The sequence below is a fragment of the Chaetura pelagica genome, unplaced genomic scaffold (assembly GCF_000747805.2).
Source record: "Chaetura pelagica isolate M959 unplaced genomic scaffold, ChaPel_1.0 scaffold278, whole genome shotgun sequence".
In the NCBI taxonomy this organism is placed as follows: domain Eukaryota; kingdom Metazoa; phylum Chordata; class Aves; order Apodiformes; family Apodidae; genus Chaetura; species Chaetura pelagica.
In genome coordinates, this window is record NW_009954497.1 from 3,828,881 (window position 1) to 3,856,374 (window position 27,494).

General features: G+C 37.1%; 1 protein-coding gene across 1 annotated transcript in view; it reads left to right on the forward strand.

Annotated features, from left to right (window-relative positions):
* The window catches only part of AKT3 (v-akt murine thymoma viral oncogene homolog 3), a 133,059-nt gene that overhangs the window by 62,113 nt on the left and 43,452 nt on the right, over positions 1 to 27,494 (forward strand). The window contains exons 2-5 of the mRNA XM_010004588.1: positions 3,639 to 3,764; positions 16,828 to 16,939; positions 18,421 to 18,565; positions 24,320 to 24,451. Of these exons, the coding sequence (XP_010002890.1) occupies positions 3,639 to 3,764; positions 16,828 to 16,939; positions 18,421 to 18,565; positions 24,320 to 24,451 (515 nt within the window). The remainder of the gene's footprint in view (positions 1 to 3,638; positions 3,765 to 16,827; positions 16,940 to 18,420; positions 18,566 to 24,319; positions 24,452 to 27,494) is intronic.

Sequence of the window (27,494 nt, forward strand, 5' to 3'; positions counted from 1 at the left end):
GGAAGCAGAGTACAAGCTGATTAATTCTCTATGGCAGATCCACTGCTTTTTTAAGTACCGCAGCTCTGTTTCATTAAATTGTCGGGTTATCTTGTGGTTTCGTTAGCTTGCCTGGACTTCTCCTTTCTCTGGAATTTCTTTCTATACGAATTAATGGATTTCAAATGTTAACTTCCTGTTGTTTGTTTCTGTTGAGGTATTTAATAAACATACACTCAAAGTATCTGTAAAGTAATTTAGTACTGCTCATATTGGAATTTTTTTTTTTCTTTTTTTTTTTTTTTTCCCTTAATGCCAGGCTGGTAAGTTAAAAGACATGTGAAACTTTTTTTGTTGTTTGTTTTATTTTGTTACTGTTGTTTTCCAAATACTTTACTGTGTTTTAGTATTTTTTGTATGAATGATTTCTCTTTCAAAACAGTTTGGTAAGCACATGTCTATTGAGAAGTATACACTCAAACATTTTTCTGTCTTTAAACAGTTCTGTAGAAGGAATGCAGTTATAAGAGTGCACCTAGAGTGCCTCTTGAGAGCCATTAAACCACTTGAGCAGCTAAGTGAAATGTTCACTGATAGCACCGTTTACTTTAGTCTTCAAAGGTGTTCACCCATTTGTTAATTAAACTACAATATAAATAAAGGGCAGATGATAAATTGGAATATTGGTAATTTCAAGACAAAACTGGGGGGTGGTTGTATGTGTGTTTGTGCAGATGTTTTGAAAAAATAGTCTGGCTGTGATTGATTTTGAGGAACCATTTAAGAGAAACAGAAAAACATTCTTCAGTGAAATATGTCTATGAGAGAAATATATGGAACCTTACGAATTTGTTGTGTTTTGCAGTTGCTTTTAAAATACATACCCTGTGTCTGACTGTAGTTTGCAGGACAAAGAGAGAGGTACAGCTCTCCTTGTGGATAAACTGGTACTTACAGGTCATTCTATGTTTATATCTTCTTGTGATTAGCTTTTGGCCAGAATCACTAGCTCTTTTCAGAGACATTTGGAAGTACTAGTTATACTCTTCTACTGGTTTTTCTCCAGGCAGAACATCAGCTGCATACCTCAGTAGGTGATGAAAAGTCTGTTCAGTTTTCTGATTAAGAGACTCTTGAGTACCCAGTAGAAGCCAAATGCAATGTAAAGTCTTGTCTTGAGAGAAAAAGAGGGAGAAAGTGATCAGAGTGTGTGCTGGGTGTCTGAGGGCACTTGCTAGAATGATCTCCTTTTCTACAGGTTTAGTTCTGGAGAGTGTATGTAAGTGAAGGCTTCTGTTCTTCCCTGGACTGACTAATGAGAGTGCTTACCTTGTCAGCTCTGATTCTTAGAGCAGAGCCTGCTTTTCTCCCTGTCCAGTTTAGTCTTTACAGGAAGTAGGACTGTCTTTGAAACCTGAATTTTTTGGGTGGTTGACCTGTATTAGGCATGTTGGTATTCCTCCATCCTCTCCTTGAAGCCTTCTTCAGTAGTTTTAGGTGCGTGCCTTTTAGTAAACTCACCTTCTGCATAAATCTAAGATCTTGGTAGATTGAAAATGCCTAGTAACAGTCACTTTCTCTCGTAACTGTCACTTACTGTTACAACTAAATAGCTTGTAAATTATTAGAATTGTTCAAAAGGTTATCTTTGTGGTCTGTTTAGAAAGCAACTAGGATGTTAATGTTTTTGAAACTTACATTGAATGATCTGATACGTAAGATTTTGTTTTGACTTTAACTTTTGAGTCCTTGCAGTTTTCAGCAATTTTGTCACAGGGCATATATTAAATGTTCTTAAAATATGAGTTGTACCTTTCTTGGGCCTATGATTATTTTGTTTTCAGGTATTCAGCAAATCTAGTTCAAGAAATGTCTTTATATTTCATGTAATGGTGATACAGTTTTTCACGCTTGTTTGTATTAAAGTTACACATTTGTTTTCCCATGCTGCACTTATATTTCTTCTCCAACTTACAAATACCTTATACCTTTTTTTTGGGGGGTTCAGAATCAGGGTTCAGGAATCAGTTTAGACTGGCAGTGTCAGTGGGGACCAGCTGAAGTAGCACCAGAGATCTGAAGTAGAAAGCTCTGATTCAATACAAATGTATTTAGCACTATATCTGCTCTGTTAATTTTGTAGTTAAATTAAGTAAAGTTTGACTTCTTCAATTTTCATTCTACTTATATGAAAATGTTCAGATAACAAAATCCAGCAGGTGTGCTGCTGTGTAGAAGCAAGAAGAATTTTGCTACTGAGGGCCAGGAAACAAGTCTGCACAAGTAGCCTGGTCTTAATTTTTCTTACTCTTTCCTCTTCCTCTCCTACTCCCTGAAACACTTCCCTGCTTAAGTACATGTTGAAAATTGGAAATGTTAATGGCTTGAGTTAGAATTTTTAAGCCATGGGCATCGTCAGAATCCTTACAAGTTGTGATCAAGTTCAGCAAGGCATTATTAGCAATTCTGATGTTGAATTTCAGTGACAGTTGATTGCTCTGATGGAAAGGTGAAGGTGCCATTAATGAATTTTTGCACTAGCTTTTAATGGAGTAATCTCTGTGTCAGATGGATGTGAACTTTAGACAATTTGAATTATCTAAAAGCTAAGTAGCTGCAGTCAACAGGGTGCTGAGGTGGGGAATGGCACTAAAGGTCTCAGAACCAGTGCAATCCCTGGCCTGCTCAGTTCTGAGCATTTTGCAAACAGTGAGAAGTCCTAGGCAGGGTTGGGAATTCTTCATTGTTACATACACTTATTTTTCTTAAAGTGTTCACTTGTATAATTATGAAACAGTGACATTTAAAGTCTCAGTAAGAACTTGTACATATGTTATTTACTTTGCAGAGCTGATAAAAATCAAAGACAGGTAAAACTAGCAGATCTAAACTTACCTTTACTTAACTGAGTAATTGCACTTTGAGAATGAAATTGTTGCTGAGATTTTGGTGCATAAAGGATAATGCTATTGAAGAGATTGTTCACCCTTAAATTGCAAATAAGTGGCATTAATTAGGTCTTTGCTGACCTGTTCTGTGTGTTTCTGGTCCCGAGTACCTCATTGCTAGCAGAATTCTGCTCAGACTGGGATGGGTAGAAGGTGAAGATGGTGGGTTTAAAAGATAATTAGCTTCTGCTTTATTTTTTTAAATTCCTTTTGCTTTCAGATATATTTGTTAAGTATAATTTGTCTAGGTTCTCCCTTACCCCCAATTTTCTTGTATTTGCTTAGTGTATGTAATGAGGAAATTAATATTTTTTGCTTTGACTCAGCAGGATAAATGTTCTACATTATAGTAGTTTAGATTTGTCATTAAATGTCAAGCTGTAGGGCTTATTTTTGCCTGCAGCAAATTTCAAACTTAGGAGATTTAAAGTTGTAAGATTTTGAAGAGTATAGTGTGATTAAAATTTAGTATTACGTAATATTATTTTCCAGTGCTTGTAGCTTCTTTTTCCAGAGGCATCATTGTACAGTCCAGGCTTAACACTGCAATTCCATTTTCTCTTCTTTTGGAGAGAGTTAAGGTTTCTCTGTAAATTGAAAATGTCTGAAAAGATTTTGGTGTAATTAATGTTAGTCACTGATTATATGTAACATTTTTTAATATCATAGTTTTTTTTCTTGAGTACTAATGTATTTTTTTTTCTTGTTTAGGAGAATATATAAAAAATTGGCGGCCAAGATATTTCCTGCTAAAGACAGATGGCTCTTTCATAGGCTATAAGGAGAAGCCCCAGGATGTGGATCTGCCATATCCACTCAACAACTTTTCAGTGGCAAGTATGTATGTCTAGTATTTATTATTCACTCAGCATATTGACAAAATATCTGTTACTTATTTCTTCATGTGTAGTTCAGAATTACTGGTAGCACTGGAATTTTGATGCCGTGTGTCAGATTAGTGCACCATGAATCTTACGTCCAGCTCTACGGGTCATCTTTAGAAGAGCATTGAAATTTTACCCTGGGTTAGTTTTAAATTATTTTTGGATATCTGAGTTCTTGTTCGTGAGTGTGTGTGTCTGAAGTGTTTGTAACTAATGGTAACATTTGACAAATGACTGTTGTAAGAAGAAAATTCCTGGAATGCTTACCTTTAATCAGATCGTTGACCTCTTTTCTCTTTTCACTATATCTCTGAATTACTTGAAACTCAAATTAATTAGAAAATTATCTAGACTGTCAAATGGCACAAAATCATGCTAAATTATTTTTCCCTTGGATAATCAGGTAATCAGCTCTCCAGTCTGCTTAATCAGTAATTTCAAGCAATCAGACAATTTGCATATATTAGCAAAGCTACAAAGTGTGTATCTGTTGGATAAAGTGAAGACATTTTGTTTTTTTGTTTTCCACAAATGTTTCTTAACAGACAAATCTCAAGTTTTTCTGATCTGGCAAAATGAGTTGGGTAGAAGAGTGTTTCTGAGCAGAAATGAAAGTATTAGAGGAGCAAAACAAAGGGGGCAAAAAAATCTCCTTGAATAATAAGTTCTGGGTATCATAGCTAAAACATTCAAAGGAACACTCTAAAATGTACCCAGTTTCTTACAAAATTGTGTTAATGTAGTGCAATGCAATAAATGGCAGTGTTTAGTTTTATAGAGGAGTATTGGAGCCACAAGAGCATGTGTACTTAGGGAAAGGGTTCCGTTCATCTGTGTTGCTGAAGATGGAACAAATGCTACTGAGACAGAATTTACTTCTTTTCCTGTTAAAACTGTCTTTGAGATTCAATCAGTCTCTGAATGTGAGGTAATCTGGGTATTTTATTTGGTAGGAAAATAGTATTGTGCTCCAAGCCTATGTCTTGTCCACCTTGGTGCTCTTCAGCATGAAAGCAGTGATGTCTTTAGGTCATTCACGTGAGTAGGAATTGACTAGATTGTAGGCCATTACTGCTTAGTTATTGATCTGAATATCCTAACCTACTGATTTATAGCGATTAGTAGTTTCCTAGATACTTTTCCCCCATGAGCAGCAGAAAGAACATTTGTAGAACTACAGTTGTAGAACTACAGTAGGGATTTTGTCCTGCTTTACCATGCTCTTCATTGCATGTCTAATCTTCCTTTGCTTCAACAACTAGAAAAGTGATCCAAACAGTAGTGACGCTAAGTGAAAAAATGTGTAATTATCAATTAAGTCCAGTGTGTTGATACTGGTGGTTTGTTGTGTTTGTTTTTTTTTTCTGATTCCTAGAGGTCATCTTAGGTAATTATGATGGAAGAATGCTGCCCCTGAACTTTGCCTTGATGGAAACTGGAAGATTTCATATTGTTTTCCAAACTGACACCATCACTACCTTTACCCCCAAGACCCCCAACACACAAAAAAGAGTCCTTTCTGCAGCTAGCTAGCCCCATAGGTCTGATTCCCAGGCAATGTAAGCTAAAGAAACAGGGATGCAATATTAATTGAAGAAATGCAGTTTTGGTAAGCAAGATGAGTTTATCTGTTTTTCTGGCAGGAAAAGGAGTGACGTGATCAGAAATAATTGCTGATCAGTGCAAAAAATAGGGAGAATTTTCACTCATAAGAAGAGTCCCATAAAATTGGGTGAAGCACCTATGTGGAATTCACAGGATGAAAAGCCAGACGTTTCCTAGATTCAGAATATTTGGAGAAGATTCCAGTTTTTAACTTGGTTTTAATTAAATGGATTACATTTGATTTTGAGTAAGAAGAGCAAAATTACATGCTGCATGTAAAAGCTGAAAATAGAAAGCAGTATGGTATGATACTTTAAAAGCAAAAGACTGTAAGGTTTTGGTCAGCTATTTTATCTCTCTAAAAAAGAGATAGTCAGTAGGGCAAGCAAACAAACAACTTCACTGTATGAATGAATCATATCTTACTGGCAATACCTGGTAAATGTCAAGAACTGGTTTCAGGGCCTCTGATCCAACAGTTCCTGGGCTGCTGCAGTAGGTTTCAGGCCACAAGCACTGCAACATATTTTTCCTGTGATAGTGAAGTACGTTTTTCATAAATTACTAGCCAGGCAGATGGAGTGTGAGATCACTGTTAATACCATCTTGATTAGGTTGGCAGGGACTTACAGATATGTCTTTACAGTCCTATCTTCACGTAATCTTTGTAGCTATCTGTAAAGTGAGAGTGTGGTCTCAGTCTACGTTTTGCTCTCCAAATGATAGACATCTTTGGCTCTTGCTTACAGCTTGTTATTTAAGCAGAAAAGGCCAAGGCTGTGGTATTATTTTCGTAGTGCTGTTGAACACTGGAAAGTTTGCACAGCACTGCTTTGTATGATACTTATTCTGTAGTTTATAACTTTTCTATATCCAGCTCTGTCAAACTAGATGCTTCAATCATACAGATACTTTCTCATCAGCGTCTGCTGCCTTCCACTCCTGTGACACAAGGCTTATTTTTTGAAAAGGCTCTTCCCTATGCATAGTATAATTTTTTCCACAGAGTGGCTCTCTGGTGTCTTCCAAGGTAACTTTAAAGTTCTACACCTGAACAGTGCTCTCTCCTTGGTCTTACGTCATCTGTGTACTCCGTTAGGAATGACAGGAAGGCTGCGGAGAATGAAGTGATTTTACATCCTGCTAAGGGGGCTTCCAGTGCTAAAAATGTCTCTGTTAATAAATCCTTTCTCATCAGGTGTTTTGCCATGGGAAGGCATGCTCAGAGGCCCTCCCTTTTCCTTGGGATGGTCTGTGAGGAAATGTGGGTGTCACTGTTTGACTCAGGTCCGACAACAATGCTCTCTATCCCCTCTCCTCCCCACCCAGGTAGGGAAGGAGAGAGAGAAAAAGAGAGAGACTTGGCTGGATTGAAAACTAAACTACACAGCTTTAATTAAAACACTAATGAATGATACAAGAAAATATATATGATTATATACAGATATATTCAGGTATGGGCAAAAGCCTCTCGCCTCCCCCCACCCCCAGCAACTCCCACAGCACTTCCCTGAACTGGGAAGAGTCCCGAGGAATCCCGGAGCTGCTGCTGGAGAAAGCACAGAGTGATGAGGGTCAGGAAAGCTTGAGCCTAAGGGTCAACGTTGATGGATGGATGGAGTCCTCCCCGGACACTGGCCATAGATGGAACAGAAGGGAAGAAGAAGCAGGAAGGAAGGTGTCTTCTGTGATCTCTGACCTTTCTCTGAGCTTACGTAGATACATGGAACGGAATATCTCTGGCCAATTTTGCTGTCTGTCTAACTCAGCCTCCTACGGGGGGGATCACAGATCTCCCCATAGTGTCTGAGCTGGCAGAGTGAAGGTGCAACCTTGAAGCCTCAACAGTTACGAAAACATTCTTCTGTCTTATCAGCCTAGCAGAACACATTGTTGCTAGTTAAAAGAAAGCTTACTGAAGGAAAAAAAAAAATCAATAAAAGGAATATTGGCTTCATCCTGGCTCAAACCAGGACAGTGGGGAGAAGGTGTTGGGAAGTGAGCATGTAAACAGGTACAGGCTTTACCTAGAGAGAACCTGAGGCAGTGTGATCTCACTTGGGCCCATTGCTGGCTGCCCAGAGTGGAGGGGAACCGTGTGGGCCTGAGATGGGCGTGGGTGATCTATCATCCTGGACCTGAAGTATGCCTGAAGATCAGAGTTGACTGAAGAGTGTGGTGGAGTGGGGCTGGATGGAGCTGAGCTCTGTCAGGGAATTATGGGACTGGCCTCTGGGTGTCCTGGGCTGGGGCTTTGCATCCAGCGCGGCTGCTCTTCAGACACATGCACAAGCCGGCGATGAGCACCCTGCACTGCATCTGCGGAGCTGCCGCAAGGTTGCAGGAGTGAGTGAATCAGCCAGATCTCATGACACCAGACAGCGTGTAGGAATCACTCTGGTTTCTCTCATTTGGAGCCAGCTTATTTTATACCAGAGTTATTTTTTAACATGGGAGTTCAGAGAGCTGTGTATTTGAAGTATGCTTTTACTTCCTTGGTGCTCATCCCCTGACACTTGGACTCATAAAAAGTCGTGCTGTAGTATCTAAGAATACATGTAAAAATTACAGTAGTGGGAAATTCTTTGTGGAAACTTAAAACCAGTTGATACTACTTTTCAGAGACAAATTCAGAAGTGTGAGCATACCTGAATTGGCTGCATCAAAATAAGTTTAGCTCTTTTCAGGTAGAGGCAAGCAGTTGCAAGTAATCAAGCTATTGTAGCTTGAAGACATACTCCTGATGGACTGAGTTGGTGTGCATTCCTAGCCCACTTCAGCTGCAAACTAAAACATGTTAATGTAAATGTCTTTTGCTTAGGCATTTGTGCAGTCAGAATCAGTTTAAAAATAATTTGGATTCAATTACTGTGACTTTTTTGCACAGACTGAAAAATGTCTGAAAAAAATGGCCTCGCTTTTAAAACTCCATTACACTTCTTTGGAACAAAACTAGTACTCTGGGTGACAGGATGTATACCCTCAGTGCCCCTTCCCAAAACCAGCATGGCTTCATAACACTGTTTTTTACTGGTCTGGCTTTGCCCAAGTAGAATCAACACTGCTTTGTGTAAACCAGCTTGGTCTTTGATAGTTATGATTAATGGAGCAAGAAGAGCGGTCAAGAAGAGGCAGTTGCTTCCATTCTACTTAAGGAGCATTTGTGGCCTTACTGTTAAAAGAATACTTCCCACATATGCAATGTGTATGTAGGTAATCACATAGCACATCTGAGAAGATGCATCTCTGAGAATTGGCCCTTTGCCTTAATTTTGATCTTTACACAGGGAATGATTGGGAAAAGCTGTACTTCACAGTGGCCTTTGAGCTATGGCCAAAAATGATGTCACCTAGAATTTCTATAATATCTTAAAAGATGTGATAAGATCTTTCTAAGCACTTTGTGGTACAGCTACCCTTTTTCTTGTCTTTAAAAAGAAAAAGCGAATTCTAGGTATTATGAGAAAGTAATATGTTATAACGTGTTTTCCTTTATTTTTTCTGCAGAAATTATTATTGATGAACCTTAACTATTCTAAATGGAGTAGCTGTGGTACTTTTTCCTAGTCTTAATCTTTCAGTGGGCCTGATACAAGGTTTTATTATTTTGGGAATTTTAAAATCTTCAAAACATATGAAATTGAAAGAATTCAGGGGAATTATATTAGGGCTATAAAGAATTCTGTAGACTCTCTAAAGAAGTGGCTAGAAAAGTATATATACGTCTTTTAAGTGAGATTAAATTATACATCAACACACTTTGGCATTGACCTTGTGTGCAATGCCACAATTAACTTTTCATTGAGATTTGAGTTTAAAGTCCTATTTTTTTTGATTGCCTATCACTGGATGGTATGACCCATAGGTAAGCATGTAACTGTAGATACTGATAATTGCATGATAGATTTCATGCCAAAATAATAGTGGTGCAGTTGGATAAATAATGTTCATTCAACACTGAGAATACTTGTGGGGAGAAAAAGGCAATGTATGCATACTGTGTTATCTATGGAAATTCTAACTGCCCGTGTTGGATGAGGAAATGTTTAGCTTTCTGGAAAACTGGACCAGTCATTTCCTTTGAGAGGCTTTCATATTACTTCATGAATAATTTCTAGGTTGTATAGTTGATATTCTGTTACTAGACATAGAATTTTGGATTCAGTTGTTGGCTTGAGTCCTGAATGAAAACCAGTTCCTTGGTCTCATCCTTCCATTTTAATGGACAGTGCTTTCTTAGACACCAGTATAACATACTGTGATTTCCAGTTAGCTGTAAATAGGGTCTGTTATGAGCATGGTAGGTCAAAGTTGAAGTTTAAAGCCAGGTCATAGTTTTTATGCTGCTGTGATACACCCAGTTACATAAATAGTATTGAGATGTTTGTATGAAAGACAGAGAAGGATGTGTAATTTTACTATCTTCTCAGAAAACATACTAAGTCCCAGGAAAAACACAGCAGTGCAGAAATTGCAGAAATCTCTTATTTTCATTGTCCTCCTTTTCATGAAGAGCAAACGAGTTGGAATGACAGAAAGACATGCTACTTCTGTACTTTTTTGAATATTGGAAATAAGAGGCTCTCCAGCATGATAAAAAGTGCATCAAGGATGGTAATTTTCAGCTTCAAGAAATATTTTTTTTTTTTTGTGTTCATATTATGCAGTCATATATGTTGTTTTACTTTCAAAGTGCATGTAAGCCAAGCCCCACAGAAGTGGGATTTCTACCCATACAGAACAAAAAGTCATTCCTTGCTCCAAAATACTAAAATTCCAAATATAAAACAAGGGACAGCAGATGGATGCAAACAGATGGGGGGAGTATGAGAAAACAATGCGACAGTATTAGTCTGTAGTACCAGCAGTGGTGTCAGCACATCAACAAGTAATCTATTGTCAAGGTTAGATTTTTACTCACTTCTCCCTTCTTTTCTCTCTCCCTCTTTCAAAAACCCTCTTCTTTTGAAGAGGTGGTGAAGGAGAATTTTAAGGAGGATTTAAAAGAGAACCAGTATGGCAAACTGAGAGAAATTAGAAAGGCTTTTGAGAAATATTGCTGAAATTGGAACAGTAGAAGGATGGGTGGCATTTTGATACAGAATAAAGAGTGATACCAAGAATGAGGGTAGGCTGTGGAGACAGATTGTGTTGAAAAGCTACCTATATTTGATGTGGTAGAGCTGGTAAGAAATGAGGAATGCAAAGAGAAAACCGTATCATCAACGTGGCAGTGGAGAACAGTGGCCTGTTTAGCAGTTTTGGAGATGACATTTTTAGGGGAAAATACATTTGTTGGGACCAAAAAGGGATATTAAACTGTTCACTTAAATCTCTGTGTAACTAAACTTATTTTTAGCAGTCGTACTCCCCACAGATAAAATGCAGTGAGAATGAATGGAGCCTTTTGGAAAGCCTAGGAAACGTAGGTTTCCCCTAGGGAGTAGGGTGTGTGTAAACACATAGATTTGTACAAATATCTAAGAGCCATAGTGTTTTATATATATGGGAAAATGGTGTATTAGTTTTGCTCCATGTCTGCTACTTGTCTAACAAAAAAGGTCATCAGAGAAAAGTGTGGATTTGGATTGCAGAGTAACATTGATGGAAAAAGGTAGTTGTAAGCAGTGTGTTCATTAAATTTTGATATGAGAAATTAAAAAACGGGAGTAACAACTGAATAGGCAAAGATTTGGACAAGAGTGTTTATCTTGTGAAGGAAAGGCAAAGGGAAGAATAAGAAATGAATGTTAAATTGTAATGCAGATAGCTGTAGGTATAGATACCTGTATATAGATAGCACTTTCTGTATATATTTAAAAGTGCGTATGTTCTAAACAATGCAAACAGTGGTTCAATACAATTTCTTTTTTATCTTATGATGATCACAGAAAGTTGTATTTTGCGCTAAAACTCAGCCTGTATTAGAAATAATTTCCCAAATTTGCAACCTTCTGTTCATTTTTTACTGCTATTTTTTATGGCTGCTTGTATGTTTGGTATTCTTGTCTAGCCATATTAACAAATTCTACTGAAATTGATAGCTTCCATTTATGAAATATTAAAATAGCATTAGTGTTCTTTGTGTTTTTTATTCTGAATCAATGTATTTAGGAAAAGAACACTGGTGATTATATGGTTAAAGTTATAGAATTAAAACTTTAAACTTTTTAATAAAATCTGAACAGATGATCTGTGCTTTTTTTTTGCCTTTTTTTTTTTTGGAACTGGCAGGTTTCAGGCCCTCTAATTGGCTTCCCAGCTTTGCAGAGTAATTACAGCTTCAAGCAAACTTTGTCATCTGTGGTTCAGAATGGTGTAAAGTAAACAGAACGTTTTGAAATACAGTTTGTAGTTAGAGTTGCTCAGGAGAGTTTAACTAGCATAAGTGCTTAATTTAGATAGTAGCAGTTATTTGAAAAAGGTGGTCTAACATTTTAGATTGTTAGTGGATATGGAGATGAAAGTTAACCTCTGGTATGTATGTATCCAACACTTTTTGTTTTAAAAAGAGAAGTTCAGTACTTGAGAAACATCCATGACATATTTTTATACCAGTTTTAGTTAATTTTTTCAGTTTTCTGTATAGATCAAAAAATGGCCATACGAGTGCTACAGACTTGTTGGAACAGAGTTGTCAGTATCTGTTACTGATTTTGTATTTTGCTGCTTTGAACAAGTGTTTTCCCCCAAGGTTTTTCATTCTCTCTAATATTAAGGGGGAAAATTCTCATGACCGGTGTTTAATCTCAGCAAGACAGAAAGCTTTAGGATGAAAATGTATAATTCCAAGTTGTAGATGGCTAGCATACAAGAACACAAAGTTGAGTCTGTCTGTTTACTGGCTTACTCATCTTTTTGAATGGTAATTTAGACTTCCAACTGTTTTGAGTTGAGATTCAGCCCTTTAATTACATATGTTTATGTATAGTAGAAAACTTGAAGACATTATGCTAGAGTTTTCTCTACTCTTGGTAATGACCCAAATATCACTCCAGTGTTGGGAGCCAACTCACAGTAGCCAGTTTCACTTGTTCTGTGCTCTTGTAGTTTCCAAACTATTTTCTCTGTCTAAAACTACTGCATTTTTTCCAGTAATTAGTAGAAAAATATTTTGATAATTAGCAGTAACTGTGTATTAGAGTACTTATTCATCTTAATAGATTTCTTTTTTCTAGCTGTAGGTGAAAGACACTCACAAACAAGTTGCTATCATTACAGGAATGTTGTTTATCCCATACGTTTGTTGTGTGTAGCAGCCCGTGAAGCATGTGGGTGTACTAAATATCAGCAGATTTTAGTTACCTTTATCTACTGGAGATGGATGGGTAGCATGCTACTTTTAGAAATGCAATGGTCCTCTACTTCTTTCTGGGACTCTTTCTTCAAAAGGGAGTGATATGAGCATATTAAATGTTAACTTTCCATAAGGAAATGGAATGTTTAGCCACTTAAAACATTTTAAAAGCTCATTAAGTTTTGCTAGATTTTATTTTTCTATAGCATTCTTCAGTGAGAGTGGACTGGCTTTTTTTTTTTTTTTATGTTTTCAGCACCATTTTAAAATGCTAAGGTGTTTTTTATTGCATCTAATTAATAATCTGTAATGAAAACTCAGAATAAATGCTCTTGATATCTACAGAATAACCTAGTATATGCATCCATATGTTTTGTTCTTTTTAATAATGCACATCATCACTTTGAGGACTGTCTGAAAAATTAATATAGGTAATAATACATCTATTTATTATATCTAGATTTACGTAATGTGCAAGCTTATATATATTACACTATAAGATGTACTGTATTTATAGGTAAAGATGATATTATACATAGCATTTGGTCATAGGCAGGCTTAATACTGTTAGTACCAATTTTTGTGTGCTTGAGTTGGCAAACTTAATACCATTTTAATTGATGCTTTTTTGTATGTATTTGCAATCAGAAAGTGAGTGGTGAAATAAAAAATCTTTGGCTCCATTGCAGGGAATGGAGAGGATATGCTTTTTAATTGGTACAGATTTTTCTGCAGGTTTGACTCTGTACCTCCTCTATTTCAGATTGTCCTAACACAATCACATCATTTTTGTGTCCCTGGCAGCTTGTTTTGCCTTCATCCTAAATTAACTACTCTAATTTAGGTATACTCTAGCTATCCCTCAAGTTTTTCTTTCTCACACAGGTTCCTGTCTTTTTCCTGTCCCTTTTTCCACTCTTCTCCCCTTATTCCCTAGTCTTTTTTTCCCAACATCTCTTCTGTTAATAACTTGCTGTATGTTGTCTTTCTGTATTGGATTTTGCCTTAACAAGGTAGTTTCTTTTTCGTATTATCTGAGGAATAGGATGAGGCTTTATGAATATAGGAGAAGGAACTTTGCATTTAGCAGGTGTAGAGGCAGGAGATAGCTGTAGCCTCTGCATTATACCACATACATAGATTTTAAATGATTTTATGCTTTAGTAATTGTTATTGTAGTTTTTTACCCTCCTTCCACTACACTCTAATCCCTCCCACATGTAGTGTGGCCAGATGCTTTGCATTTCGCAGGAATACTAAAAGGATATCAAAGGTCTTGATTTGCCAAGTTTTAAGTCTCGTCTCCAAAAAGTAGTGTTTCCAGCAGTGTGCAGCTTTAGGCAGACACCCAGCAAAGAAAATTTTTTTTGTCAGGAGTAAAATGAGATAATCTTAGAGCAGACAATGCTTCTAGTCTCTTCTGTTATAAACGTAGCCCCACACATTCTTTAGAACTAAAGCTGATGAAGTTGAGGAAATAAATAGCCTGCTAACCCTAGACTTAACCATTATTGTAATCATAACTTGGCCTTCAATTGTATCCCTGAAGATGGGGATTTCTTTGATCTCATGAGTAATATTTGCACCCAGCTACAAGCCTGGTTAAGTATCCTAAGTAATGCAACTTTATCATACTCTCCAAGTTCCCATAAATTGCTTCTGCCATCCTTGTTTCTCTTCGAGCTTTTTGTGTTAAATTCCCCTTTCCTGTGGCCATCCTGCTGTAGCTCTTTCCTCTAAACATTGAGGATGTCCATCATACCATCCAACACCTACCTGAGTTTATAAAAGCAGTGAGGCTGGGTTACTGTTTCTCTTTTGAGTTTCCAGAGTGTACACAGGATTGTTAAATGTCCTTGACCAGTGAGCAGTCTGACTTAATTAAAATTTATAGGTGTATGGTAAATGTATAGGTTTGTGAATTAAGGAATACACACCTGTGTAGCGCAAAATTTACTTAATTCCTCTTTTGTGTTTTTATATATGTGTATGTCAAGCTTCTGAGGTGTTCTGCTAAGCTGCAGGAAAAAATCCTATCAACAGATGTATCCACTTTCCACTCTTCTTTTCTTTTTCTAATAAAAAATTGCAGTATGCATGAAAGTTCTTAAGTTAAGGTGTTCTCAGAAAGAGCCCCCTGATACTTGTTCTTTAATGCCTACGTTAAGGATATTCGAGTACAAATAAGTCTGCTGATGTTTGCTGTGGCTTTGTATGGCCTGGAGACAGAGGCCATTTCTTAGATAATCGTGTCCCAAATAGTTGAGGTGTTCAGGCATACAAAGCAATCCCTTCAACTAGGGCCTTAATAAGCTCATTATGAGCTAGTAATATTATAGAGAATTGCTTTAATATATTTTCAGTATGCAGCTTCATTTCAGAAGGTCAGCTATGAGTATGCATCTTGTACAATTAGCACCAGTAACAAAAGCATAAGAGAGAAGGTAAAAACAGGGTAGAGGGTACTTCTGTGTGTTGGGTGTTTAGATACAGTCCCTTAGAAAATATTTAAAATCTATTCCTTTAAAATTGTGCATGACAGTTGAAGTTTCAGGACCCTGAATTTGTGAATAAAAAATACATCAAAGTAATATAATTTATTTCTGTGAATAAACAGCATGGCTTGTGAAGTGGTACATGTCATGTAACATGAATTCTTGTAAAGCGCTGAATTAACTGTAGTAAATAAAATACAATTCACCAGGAATAAGTGCAGGGTTTTCTGCTAAAGAATAGTTAACTACATCAGCAAAAGGTGTGGGTCAACTGGTAGGTGATAGCTTTACCAAAGGAATCTACAGTGAATCCTAAGTGAACAGGAATTCTGTTGCTGTATTCATTATTGCTTGATTTGTCAACCTGATAAATAATTTTAATTCACACATTTGATCTGAATCAGCTTTGAGCAAGTGACAGCATTCCAGAACATAAGATAGGATCTTTGTCTATTTTGTGGTCGCTGCAGGAAAATAAATTACGCTTTTGACAGAGTAACCTTAACTTCACAAAGAAGTTTAAATATATTTGCATGAATGAAGAGTTCTAGTAGGTCAGTGTTTTGCAGATGTTCTGTATAGTGCAGTATGCTACACTGTAAAACACAGCCTCACTGAATCATTGCCTGAATTACTGGCTTTGTGGTCTTATGACAAGGGAGTAATAGGCAGTCTACTGTATGTCTAGAATTGTGTGACAGGGAAGATCTTGGATCTGAAAGCACAACCTGTGAGAACAGATTGGTTGAACTGATTTAGGCCAGAGAAGACTGACGAGGGATACAGTGTTCAAATGTCTAACAGGGATAGCTGCTGAGAAGATAGAAGAAATTAGTCAATAGGGTAAGAAACAATATGCTTAAATTATAGGAACAGTTGCATTAAGTACTAGTAAAAATATTTCAACTATGAAAATAATTTCTTTCCTTTATAGTTGGACAGAATAGTTTGCTGGCAGAGATTTTGAAATTCCTGCTTCTTAGAGATTGTAGAAATAGTTTAGAGAAATACTTTCAAGAAATAGCATATGTTGACTTGGTTCTGCCCTGGGACACAAAGACAACTAAATAATACCCTGGGGCAGCCCCACTGGGTGTGCATGGAGGGTTATTCTATGTTTACTAGTTGTAGTAGTTTCAATATCTGAATTTTGTCAGATAGGATATTTTGCAATAAACCTAATCCTGAAGTGACAGTACCATAGGTAATTGTGGCATGGTTACCATTGAAGTGAAAATGTCATACTCCTCTTGCCAGGTACAGATGGAAAAATGTGCCTGTGGCTACTGCTGTTACCTTGGCATACTAGAGCAATCCCTGATCTAATACTCTTCTTACCCTGATGACACAGACCTAGTTTGCAAATGGAATCACACTCTGTATTGGCAACAATGCAAGTTCCATCAATTCCTGTGACTGCTATCTTTACCTTATGATTTTTGCTTGCTACCTTTTGTTCAAACCAGTGGTTATAGTACTATTCTGTATTTCCTAATATGTGCTCAATACATGCTGGATAGGTGTACATAAGCTATATGTGTTTTATCAAAATAATGTTATTTGCTTGTCACCTGTTAACTGGCAATGTATAAGAGAGGCAATGTCATGTATTTTTCTAGAATGTCAGCTGATGAAAACAGAGCGACCAAAGCCAAACACATTCATTATCAGATGTCTTCAATGGACCACTGTCATAGAGAGGACATTCCACGTAGACACTCCAGAGGAACGGTGAGAATTTGACTTCTGATTTGCTTTCTGTGTTCTGTATGTGGAAGCCTCAGCACAGTCTCTGCTGGGATTGCACAGTGGTCAGCACTTGAAACTGTGACATTCTGAGTACATCTGAACAGTTGTTTGAAGAATTTATAAGTCAGCTCCTGTAAAATACCTGAGCTTATAGCTAGCATAAGAGTTGCCTGCAAGTAGGTAGGATGATTGTTCAAATAAGCTAAAACTATGCCATGATATGTTTCTTAAGTGTTACATTTTGAACAATGGAAGCCTGCATTGAAGTATTTTCCAACCTTGCTGTCTTAAATTTTCCTTTACTCCATCTAATGTGCTTCTTTTTTTTGGTACAGAAAGCAATATGTTTGTTACAATGCATTTTATGTTTGCTTATTAATTTTTCTTCTTTCAGTAAACACACACAAACTCTTAAGAATTAGTTGTTGTTTTTTTTTTATGCACCAAAAGCATGTAGGAGATAGAGGATGGTGTACCTTGCTAAAGTGTGCTGTACTGTGTTGCTGCCTAGATGCACTGGGTGTTACCACTGTAAGCATCTGTCCTGCTGAGACTAATGCTGTGATTTGGCCTTATTGTTTGTATCAATTCATAACTAACAACTTTGCTTTTTCTGTTTTTTCCCCTTCCATTAGTATAATTGCCTAGATTTATACTGTTTCTCCACCTTACCTTTCTTCTATGTATGCAGCATAGTACCCCTTGCTGCATTCAGTAGCACTGCCAGCCTTTTCCTGTATCCCTTGCTGGCTGAGCAAATAGCAGTAGGTGTATTGCCCATGTAATGGGGCTGTGGTGTGCTGATGGGCTGGCTGGTGGATCTATGCAGGTTAGTCAGTGCACAGAATAGCCACAGGCTTACCTGCCTCTGCTTGTTGCTCCATGGAAACCCTTATTTGGGTCTTCCCCTCCATGCAGCCACTGTTTTTTATGACACTTTTAGGAATTTAATTCTTTGAGGGCCTCTTTCTCAGGGAAACTTGGAATTAGCCAACAAGTTGAGTTTTAAGAGGAGACAAAGAGTTGAATGCATGGTGTGGTTTAATAAATCTTATTTATTTTTTGTGAGAATGTCACACAGGGAGGAGGAATCCCCAGAAGTCTCTTAAAATAGCAAGTTATTACCAGATAATATCGCATAGGAGAAGACATTCTATGTTCTGAGCTGTATTATACCTGGAGCAAGTGTTTTCAAGTTTTCACTCTTAAAATGTTTACAAAATCAGACACTGGTTATCCTGTAAATTAGTCATGCAGTGATTCTTTTTGATGCTGGTGAACTTCACCACCTTTAACATAATACGGAATTTGGAAGGAAATTGAAGTGATGAAATTATGAGTCTTCTGCTGTGTAACATGAAAATTGAACATTGAAGCAATGTAGCATGTAAAAAGCATTATAAACCATTTATTTGGATATATGTTATGAGTTTCTAATAGAGATGTTGGTTTGTTTATGATAGGGAAGAATGGACAGAAGCAATCCAGGCTGTAGCTGACAGACTTCAGAGGCAAGAAGAGGAGAGGATGAGCTGTAGTCCAACTTCACAGATAGACAATATAGGAGAAGAAGAGATGGATGCTTCAACAACCCATCATAAAAGAAAGGTAACAACATTAAAAAAATAACTGACAAGACTGATGCATAAATAACTTTTGGTCTAGTTGTGTGAAACAATGTACAGGGAACAGTGTTTCCACATAAATTTAAGTGTATTGAAAGTACTTACATAGTCCATGTGCACAAAAAGCACTTATTTGTTGTATTTCAATAAAACTGAACTGTTCTAGTTTTATTTATTTGTTATGCTGTCTGATGCAGCACTTCTGAAAAACAAAGTTCACCTGTTCAGGCGTATGTTAACATTCTGGTCATTGTTTGAACATTATTTTGGTCTTTCCTTTTTTGTTTGTTTATCCTTTTAGAAGTCTGGTAATAAAGTATTTTCTTTAGACAAGCAGATTTGCCCCCTTTTTCATGCAAGTAATAACCAGTACAAATTAGATAATTTGCATGAGGCAGGCTAGCAGCATTTGGCTTTTAATGACCTTGTTTTTTGATATCTGTGAAAATAACTGCTTTAGTTTTCAATGAAGTTAGAGAAAATAATGGTTTATTTTTTTGCAGTCCTTCACAGGTTTGCTCTAAGTGGGAATATGTACATTTGTAGTTTCATCGCCAGAGACAACAGGATAAAAACACAACTAAGAGCACATTTTAAAGATTCAGTGCCACAGAATAATTTGCTTATTATTTTATGTTTCTATTTTACCTTGTATTTCCTTAAGTACAAAATGCTTAAAGAATGGATCATTTAAATGGGTGTCTCTCATTTATTATACAGAATTGAGAGAACTCAAGAAATGCATTGAAATTGCATGAGAAATAATAAGCTGTTTCTGTAGGACTGGGTTCATTCTTTCTAGCTAGAAGTGAAACCAGTAGTGGAAGTCGGCTGACAGAACAAAACAGTCTTATAGCTAATGTAACTAAATGCCTCTGAATGATGAAAAATGAAAATAGTTCATAGAGCATAGAGCATGTTTTGTTCATTGCACTACATGAAGTGAGAGTAATAGAAAAATCAGTGGCTGAAAACTCTGTCCTTATGAGTATAACAAAGGTGTGATAGGAAATCTTAGTTCTGTCCTAACTTTTCAGAACTTGAGTTTGCAGTACAAACGTTTTTTCATGCTGTTTCGTTGTATACAAATTTTCAACCTTTTCCACTTAAGAAAAAGGTAAAAACTATTTATATGCAGCTGTAACAACACAGTCATCGTACATTGTCAGGTTGGCATTGAGCTTTTAGCCTTGCAGCATAGATGTTTAATGTCTGGGCTCCAGGGTTAAATATGTAAGTGACAGCAAGACAGAGGCAGCGTTTGAGATGTGTCAGTCTTTCTAACGGGCAGTGTGATTAGGTGGAAAGGGATTTGGGTTTGCTTTAGTCAGTATCTGAGCGTTTTTCCAAGCCTGTATATCCTCTGGAGTACAAACCCACTGCATAAAGCCAAGCATTTTCAAAGTGTCAAAATTAAGGCTTTCTAATATAAGTAGTTGATCTGGAATGTATACTTTCCTTGTTCACACTGTAGTGCATTTTCCTATACAACAAAAGGGGTTGTGGGAACAGGAGAAGGAGGAAGACTTTTTTTTCTGTCTTGCTGGTTATGCTTTAAGAAATGCTGAAATACAATGTTGGGAAATAAGTGCATGTGTGGTGCTGCAGAATATTTTAATGGCTTTGGCAATAAGCCAAAAGCAAGCTCTACAAAGCAAAGGTGACATGGAAAATGCTGATATTCAACACATGGTAATAGAACAGAATGGAGTTTTTGTAGCCAGTGAAGAGCATACTGATGACAGTAAGGGTATTTTTTTTTGCCAAAACTCAAAATCCCACTGCAGATTGCTGACTGTTGGAAGACTCAGGCAAAAAGTTCTCAGAAGTTTTTTGTAATAAAAAATATTAAGTGACCATAATGTTGTGGAGTTGTCACTACTCCCTCTGTGTTAATTGAACTTGGGAAAATGTATTTTTTAGAACCATATCTGTTTTGTAGAAATGTTTCTGAAAGCTTCTATTTAAGCTTTTGTAGTTGCTAATATAATCAGAACCATTTCAATTATAATGACTTAATGCGTTTTTATTGCTTTTTTGGGTGTTGGAGTTCTTTTCACTTCAGGGTTTTTTTGCAAAATGCGTCCTACAAGCTTGTTTTGTCACCTGATTTTACATCTAAGCCCAGTGAATTTTACTTGTGCATGCACCAGATGGTATACATATGAGTAGAAGAGCGTAATCAGATTAAGAAACAAGACAGAGAGGAGTGGGCATGTTCTTCTCTAAAAAGGTAGCAAAAGGTTTGCAAAGAAAACAGTCTTTAGGATGTGGAACTTGATCTGAACAGACATGACAGCCAAGTCTCTGGCCAGATTAACTGGAAGAACCAAAAGCACTTTTTTTTTTTTTTAATTCTTGTTTTTTTGGCAACCTGTCTTATTGGTGTCAATGTGCCACTTAAGTTTTACAGTAATAGCATCACTAAAATTCAGAGGACTGAAAATTTTTAGTGAACTGCTTTTATTTGTTGCAATACTGTTCCTTATACGTAGAGTTTCTTCCTGATGAAGTGAGATGAAAGTTCCAAGTAGTAAAATCTTTGTGCAAATCAGGAATCTTAAAAAATTGGTTCGATAGGAATTTGCATCACCTGTAGTAGGGTGTATTCTTTTGAACAGATCATCCATAAGGGAATCAATAGGCTTTACAGAAGGCTCAATATCATATGGTTCTTTGGATACTGCAGTTTCCTGTAGCTTCATTGCTTTTCCTTTCTTCACAAATTCATTTTGCAGGGAGCAGGATGAGTAATCAATAGATTTTTAGAGGAAACAAAAAAAATATGTAATGAGGAAAAAGATTCAGTCCTCAGAGTTCAGTAGGAATGAAGCAGGTGGGGAAATGATATAAAAGAAAGAATCCAATCTTAGGGGGCCTCCAAACTTGCTTACCAACATCCTTCAATCATAGGAAGTATTTCCATTTTTCCACCAGTTTTCAGTACACCCTTAACTATGACATCTGTGTTTTTATCTCCCAAGGTCTTGTGTTCTTTGGCAGACTTTTTGAGTTACCCTGCACTTTGTACCATCTCTAAGCCTTCTGCTAAGGTTCTAAAGAATGAGAGCATCAGGAAGCTTAATTCTTAGAGGTAGCTTAGTGCTAGCTCTACTGCTGTAACTTGCTGATAAGCCATACCTCAAAATCTTGCAAACCTATTACCTTCCTTTTTTAAGTATGCATATATTTTTAAACTTGTTTTCTCTGAGCTTGCAGCTAGATTCATGATTGCTTTGATGAACATTATGTAAGCAAATTTTGGGCGAATATGTCTTTCAATTTTACTGGCTTGCTGCCCTTAGCATAAAACCCATGTCTGTGAGTAGTCAATCCAAGATCCTTCTTCTGTGTGCGGGCAAAGGGCTGCTTATCTTAGCAGGTTTTATTCAGCCTCTGATGGTCCAGGCTTCTAAAAAAGATCAGAAGTATGGGAAGAAGTTACCACCTTGAGGCTGCTTATGATGCCATAAATCTTTGACTGTCAGAAGTTTTAAATTGTTGGGGAATGCAGTTGCTTTTGACTGAAGGTACAGAGGATTCTGCTCTGAAATACTCATCTTCTGCCTGAATTGTGTTTCAAATGCATTTTGTATTTTTCACGTGCTTTTATCAGTTTTCACTCTATAAGCAGAAAGGCAGTAGTTTGTGCCTCATGGTCATCACAGGACTCAGAGTAAATATGCTGACTTCCAAAGTACTGACTGTGAAATTTTAGAAGTCTTACCTTTAGTTGATTAAGTACTAATAGCCAAATAGTGTTTGGATCAAAACTTTACATGCTACATCACACATCACTACTTGTAACACATTATACTAGTTTTTGGAAAAGCTGACCATTTCAGGATTTGTCTGTGATCACTCAACTTGTGTAAAGTGAGTTTTCTTTCATAAAGAGTATACTGAGCCTTTGAAATCTCTGTTACTCATATTTCTTACTGGCACAAATGTGAATGTGGTTTTGTTCTTTCTGAAGTGAGGTGGTTTTGGTAGCAAAACAAGATTTGTCACTGCAAAATGTTGTAACTATGTTTACATGTGATCAAAGAATGGAATTTACCCAGGTTAGTTTGCTTAGAAGCTGCCAGTCAGCCATTACATGGGAAAAAGGTTTCATTCTTGCTGATACAGCTGCAAAATGGATTTTTGCAAAACATCTTGCCTTTAATAAAGCTTTGAAATATCCAGCTACCCCAGGTGTTACCTTAAATAGTCTGTTGGAGAGTTGCAGTTTATAAGTCCCAGGTTGAACTCTTAAAAGCTAAGGCATTATAGCATTAATGTGTTTGATGGAACTTCAGTTCTGCCCGTTATGTGAGCAGTTTCCAAACTGACTCTGAGTGAGCAATTGCCTAAATTATTTTCAGTTTGTCATCAGCAACTTTAGATGCACAATAATAGTATCATGTGCTTGAGTTTAAAGGAATAAATAATTTTTGAAGGGAATTTCGCCCTTTATTCTTTCTCACAAAAGAGAAGATACGTTGCTGCTACTATTTGTGATTGCACACTAGAGATATGCCCCATAGCTCTGCAGTTTGAATGCTTGGGACACATATAGGCACTGTTAGATGTGTTTCTGGTAGGGATAAGTAATTCCATTATGGAAGCCAAAAGTAGAAGTTTATCTGGAATAATAGTGTTCAAGAAAACCGCCTGAGGCTGGAACTAATGATAAGAAGAGACACTAGGAAGATGAAAGATAGGTCATGATCTTTTTCTCACATGTAACAGGATAAAAAATATGTTTAATTTAGCAAAATGGAGACTTGTAATATAATTACTCTTCAAATGTTTTGAGGTCTGTTATTGACGAGAGAAGGAAAGTTATCGATACCGCAGGAGAGCACTATAACAAGAATAGGTGGATTTGTTGTCTTTCAGAGCTTTTAACTGTTTTCTTCAAGGTTCCTGGGTGCCTTAATGATCTGTGTGTGCTTACATGGTGCAGCAGCCAAACCTGTAACACAGCATGCTGAAAGATGTGCTCTGGAAGCACGCAGTGGAAGCCAGTGATTGGCCCTGAGTTGCCTAAAGAAACCCTGCAGTTGGTCCAAGGTGACCTTGGGCAGTCACTGGATTCTCAGTATTGTGCTGTTTTTTATATATCCTCATTTTTGCATCTAATGCGTAGACCATAGGCTACATGCTTATGAAATGAACCTGCAGAACTAAGATGATTAGTGACTTGAGCATTATGCTCATGGAAGTGGCTAAACTGCTTTGGGATCTGGTATCATCTGGTCAGATTCTTTGCATATGTGATGGTCCAGGTGATCTGGTAAACCTACTAGACTTAAATTGTCTGTTGCTGGAGCCAGCTCTTGGGTGTACCATGTTTAACCTGCAGAACTAGGGTGATACTGAATGCTTGAATGGGCACTCTAATGAAGTCACAAGAAGGAGGAAAACTTGCCACCTCTTTTTTTTCAGAGCAGTGTAAAAATGGTGCAGTTGTAATCAAATTCAAAGTTCACCTTTAATTCAGGGTGTTTGTAGAGTCTGTAATATTACAGAGAGGATCATGTAGGTATCACAAAAGCCATCAGTACAGGATTGGTGTTCGCAAAACCCACTGATGTGCCACATCCTTGTGTGCCACTTAATTGTGGAAGTGTGCCAATTTTTGTAAACTTCTTGTATTGGTAACAGCATTTGCTTGTATGTGGGAACACTCCTTTGCATATTGGAACTGGGTAGCACAAGTCTTGCTAATCTTGTTCTTTGCTCCTTATAGACAATGAATGATTTTGACTATTTAAAGCTACTGGGCAAAGGCACATTTGGCAAAGTTATCCTGGTCCGAGAGAAGGCTAGTGGGAAATACTATGCTATGAAGATTTTGAAAAAAGAAGTCATCATTGCAAAGGTAAGGATGGTTACAGTTTTAATATTTAATATTTTTTAATGGAATAATCAATATCTAATACATAAGGTATATCATTTTTTTAAATGGTAACTGACTTTGATAGAAATATTTGTGTATCTTCAAAAAACAAGAGTTCCAAAAAAGTATGTGTACACATTCTGCATGCCTTCTTCCAGTTTCTTATAATCTAGAGTGTGCTAAAGCATTGAGAGAGTTCACTGGGCAGGAAGATAGTGCAATCCAGGTTTGAAACAAGAAGAAGTGCATTGTAAGGTATATTACATAATTTAAATTTTTTCTAAGTCAACTTCAGATTTATTGAGATAAATGCAATAAATCTAATGGACTTGTACTCTGTTATTGCAATGTTGGATGAAATGACTGCAGATTTCTTCAGCTTTTGAGGAAAAAGGAAATTGTATAGCTGATGTCTGAAAGAAGTGGTTTAAGCATGCATTGTCCAGTCATTTAAACTTGATAGTTTAGTGCTACTAACTCTTGTGCTTGGTCATAATTTTCCTAAGTTTAAACTGGAAGATCATCTGCTCTGAACTTTGTTTCTAGCAGTTCGAAAGTTTTGAATCCCTCTTGCACAGAACAAGTTTGAGAGCAAGAAACTTGCATGCTGTTATTACTGTGAGACACAATTAAAAATAATCCCTATTACTAAGTAAGGAGTTTTTTGAGGGATGTGGATCTTACTGAGATTTCTGAATCCTTGAGGTTAACAATATCAGTATTTGTAAAAACTTAATGTAGATGGGAATTACTATGGTTTACATGTATTTTATTTTAAAATATTCTTCAGATTGTTCTGATTTTCTTGTTGGCCTATGAAAAAAGTGCTTACAAAGTTTTGCAATCACTCACTTTTGAGTAACTTTTTAATGTGTTGGTCAGTTTCAATTACATTTGATAAAGGAGTAGAAATCTCAAAGACAATTATATTTCCTTGAGTTTCATTAAAACCAGCCCTGGTGTAGGGAGAGAGACTTAAATTTATGTCTTCAGCGGAGAAGACACCAACCTGTGAGTTCTGCATGCCTTTAGCAGCTGTCTTGTATGCATTGGCAGGCTGGTTGGCATATATACAATTTGGACGACCAGAAACAGAGTGTGCCCTTTTCTTCTTCATAATTGTGAGATACAGAAAGAAAAGAGGGTATCACTGCTGCGTTCTCCTGATTCTGCATGAGAAGGAGCATCTCAGTGGCCCTCCTTGTAAGACTTTCTAAAGGGCAGCAATCTTTGTGGGTTGCCTTGTGGGTCTCAGAGTCTATCTGGTTGCTGCATGCTGTGGCCCAGCCTGACATCCTTCCCCTGTGCTCTGCTCACCCGTGGACCCTGAGGGGCCTCAGGGGAATCTTATGTCTGACTGCTATGAACTCCTGTTCTGCTGCTGCTTGTTTATATTCTCCCAGCCTCCAGAGTAATTTAGCATGTTTTCTTTGTATCAATAAAATCCACATTTTTTGATTTTAGGGTTTTATCCTTTTACTTTGCTGGCTGCTACAATGTCACTTAATTTTTAAAAGGATTAAAACTGATTATCAGATAACATTGCTATCTGCTCTGTTAAGCAAAAATTCTTGTTCACAGAAATATGCATAAAGCCAGAGAAATTTTGAAGAGATAGGGATGCAACTGTTCGTTGATCTGCTTATCTGAAGATGGAAAGCTAGCTCAGTGATGGGTTGGGCAGAACCCAGTACTCCCTGAAGTGCACCGGGGTCTGTTTTTCTGACTAGTTGTAGACTAACGAGAGTATGAAATGTGTGAAGAAACATGCCTTTCATCCTGTGATGATAATGGAAACACCTCCCTCTGACTTCCTCAGTTGAAATTTTGTCCTTCTAAGTTTTCCATAGTGTGGTTGTATATTGGTAAGAAACTGATGGAAGAATAACAAACTATGCTTAGATCTTCACAAGTGAAGTGATCATTGTTTTTTTCCTTGTAATCACCAAATACCAGTTTTTCCATGCCACCTCAAACTAAAAAGCGGACTTGAGTCTGAACTTAGCCATCTTGCCCAGTGTATAAGCATGCCGGGAGGACTTATCAATAACATTTAACCCTGAACATCATTGCTAAGGTTACATTCACTTGGTATAACAGATCTGCAGTCCCAACTCAGCCTATAATGTGATAAAATATACACTATAGAAGGTCATACCTGCAAACAGCATAATAGGAAGCAGAAAAGTGGTGCATTGACAGCTGTATCTAGAAGGCTGCATAGCATCTGCCGAGTTCAGACTAAATCTGTTGATCCTAAATTTTCATGACAGATTGATATGACACTTACCAGGGAAATGCTACCAGTATTACGAACTTCTGAGGTAATGCCTCAGAAAAACTGGCCATTGCAAGATTTAATGCCCCCATCTGAGGAACCACTGAGGTTTAGAAAGAAAGAGAGAAAGAAAAAGAGAGAGAGAGAGAGAGAGAAGTCAGTCTTGTTCCTCTCTCTGTGAAGTATTTTTTGTTTTTCCACCAGTGTGTGGTTGTAGTGTATACACTCAGTGTTGCACTGCTGTTCAGCTAAATGGCATCATAATTTATTTCCACTAACTGTTGATGTTGTTTAACTTCCTATTTTGACAATGTTTGAAGTCTAATTTAAAACTCCTGAGATCTGTGTTTCCTTTCTAGTTTAATAATACCTGTTCCTCAGAACATAGTCTGATGAGTGTGTGCAGTATAATAATGTTACCTTGGTATTATTTGCAGCAACACTAAAGTATAGGCTGACTAAAGACATTTACTTCTGCAGTATTATGGTTGAAGTTTGAGTCACACTAAATTGATCTTTAATTCTGTATAATATAATACTTAGCAGCAGTTTAGTGCCAGAGAAAATGGCTAAATCAGCCCAGTGGCTCTCCAGCTTTTTAAGTCCTGTCTCTGCCATCCTGGGGATAGGGGGATTCCTGGAGCATATCACACATCGAATTGCATAAAATGGTTGTGCATACATATTTACAAACCTTCTTTTCTCTCTCTTATTCTTTTTCTCTCTCCCTCTCTCTCTTTGCCTCTC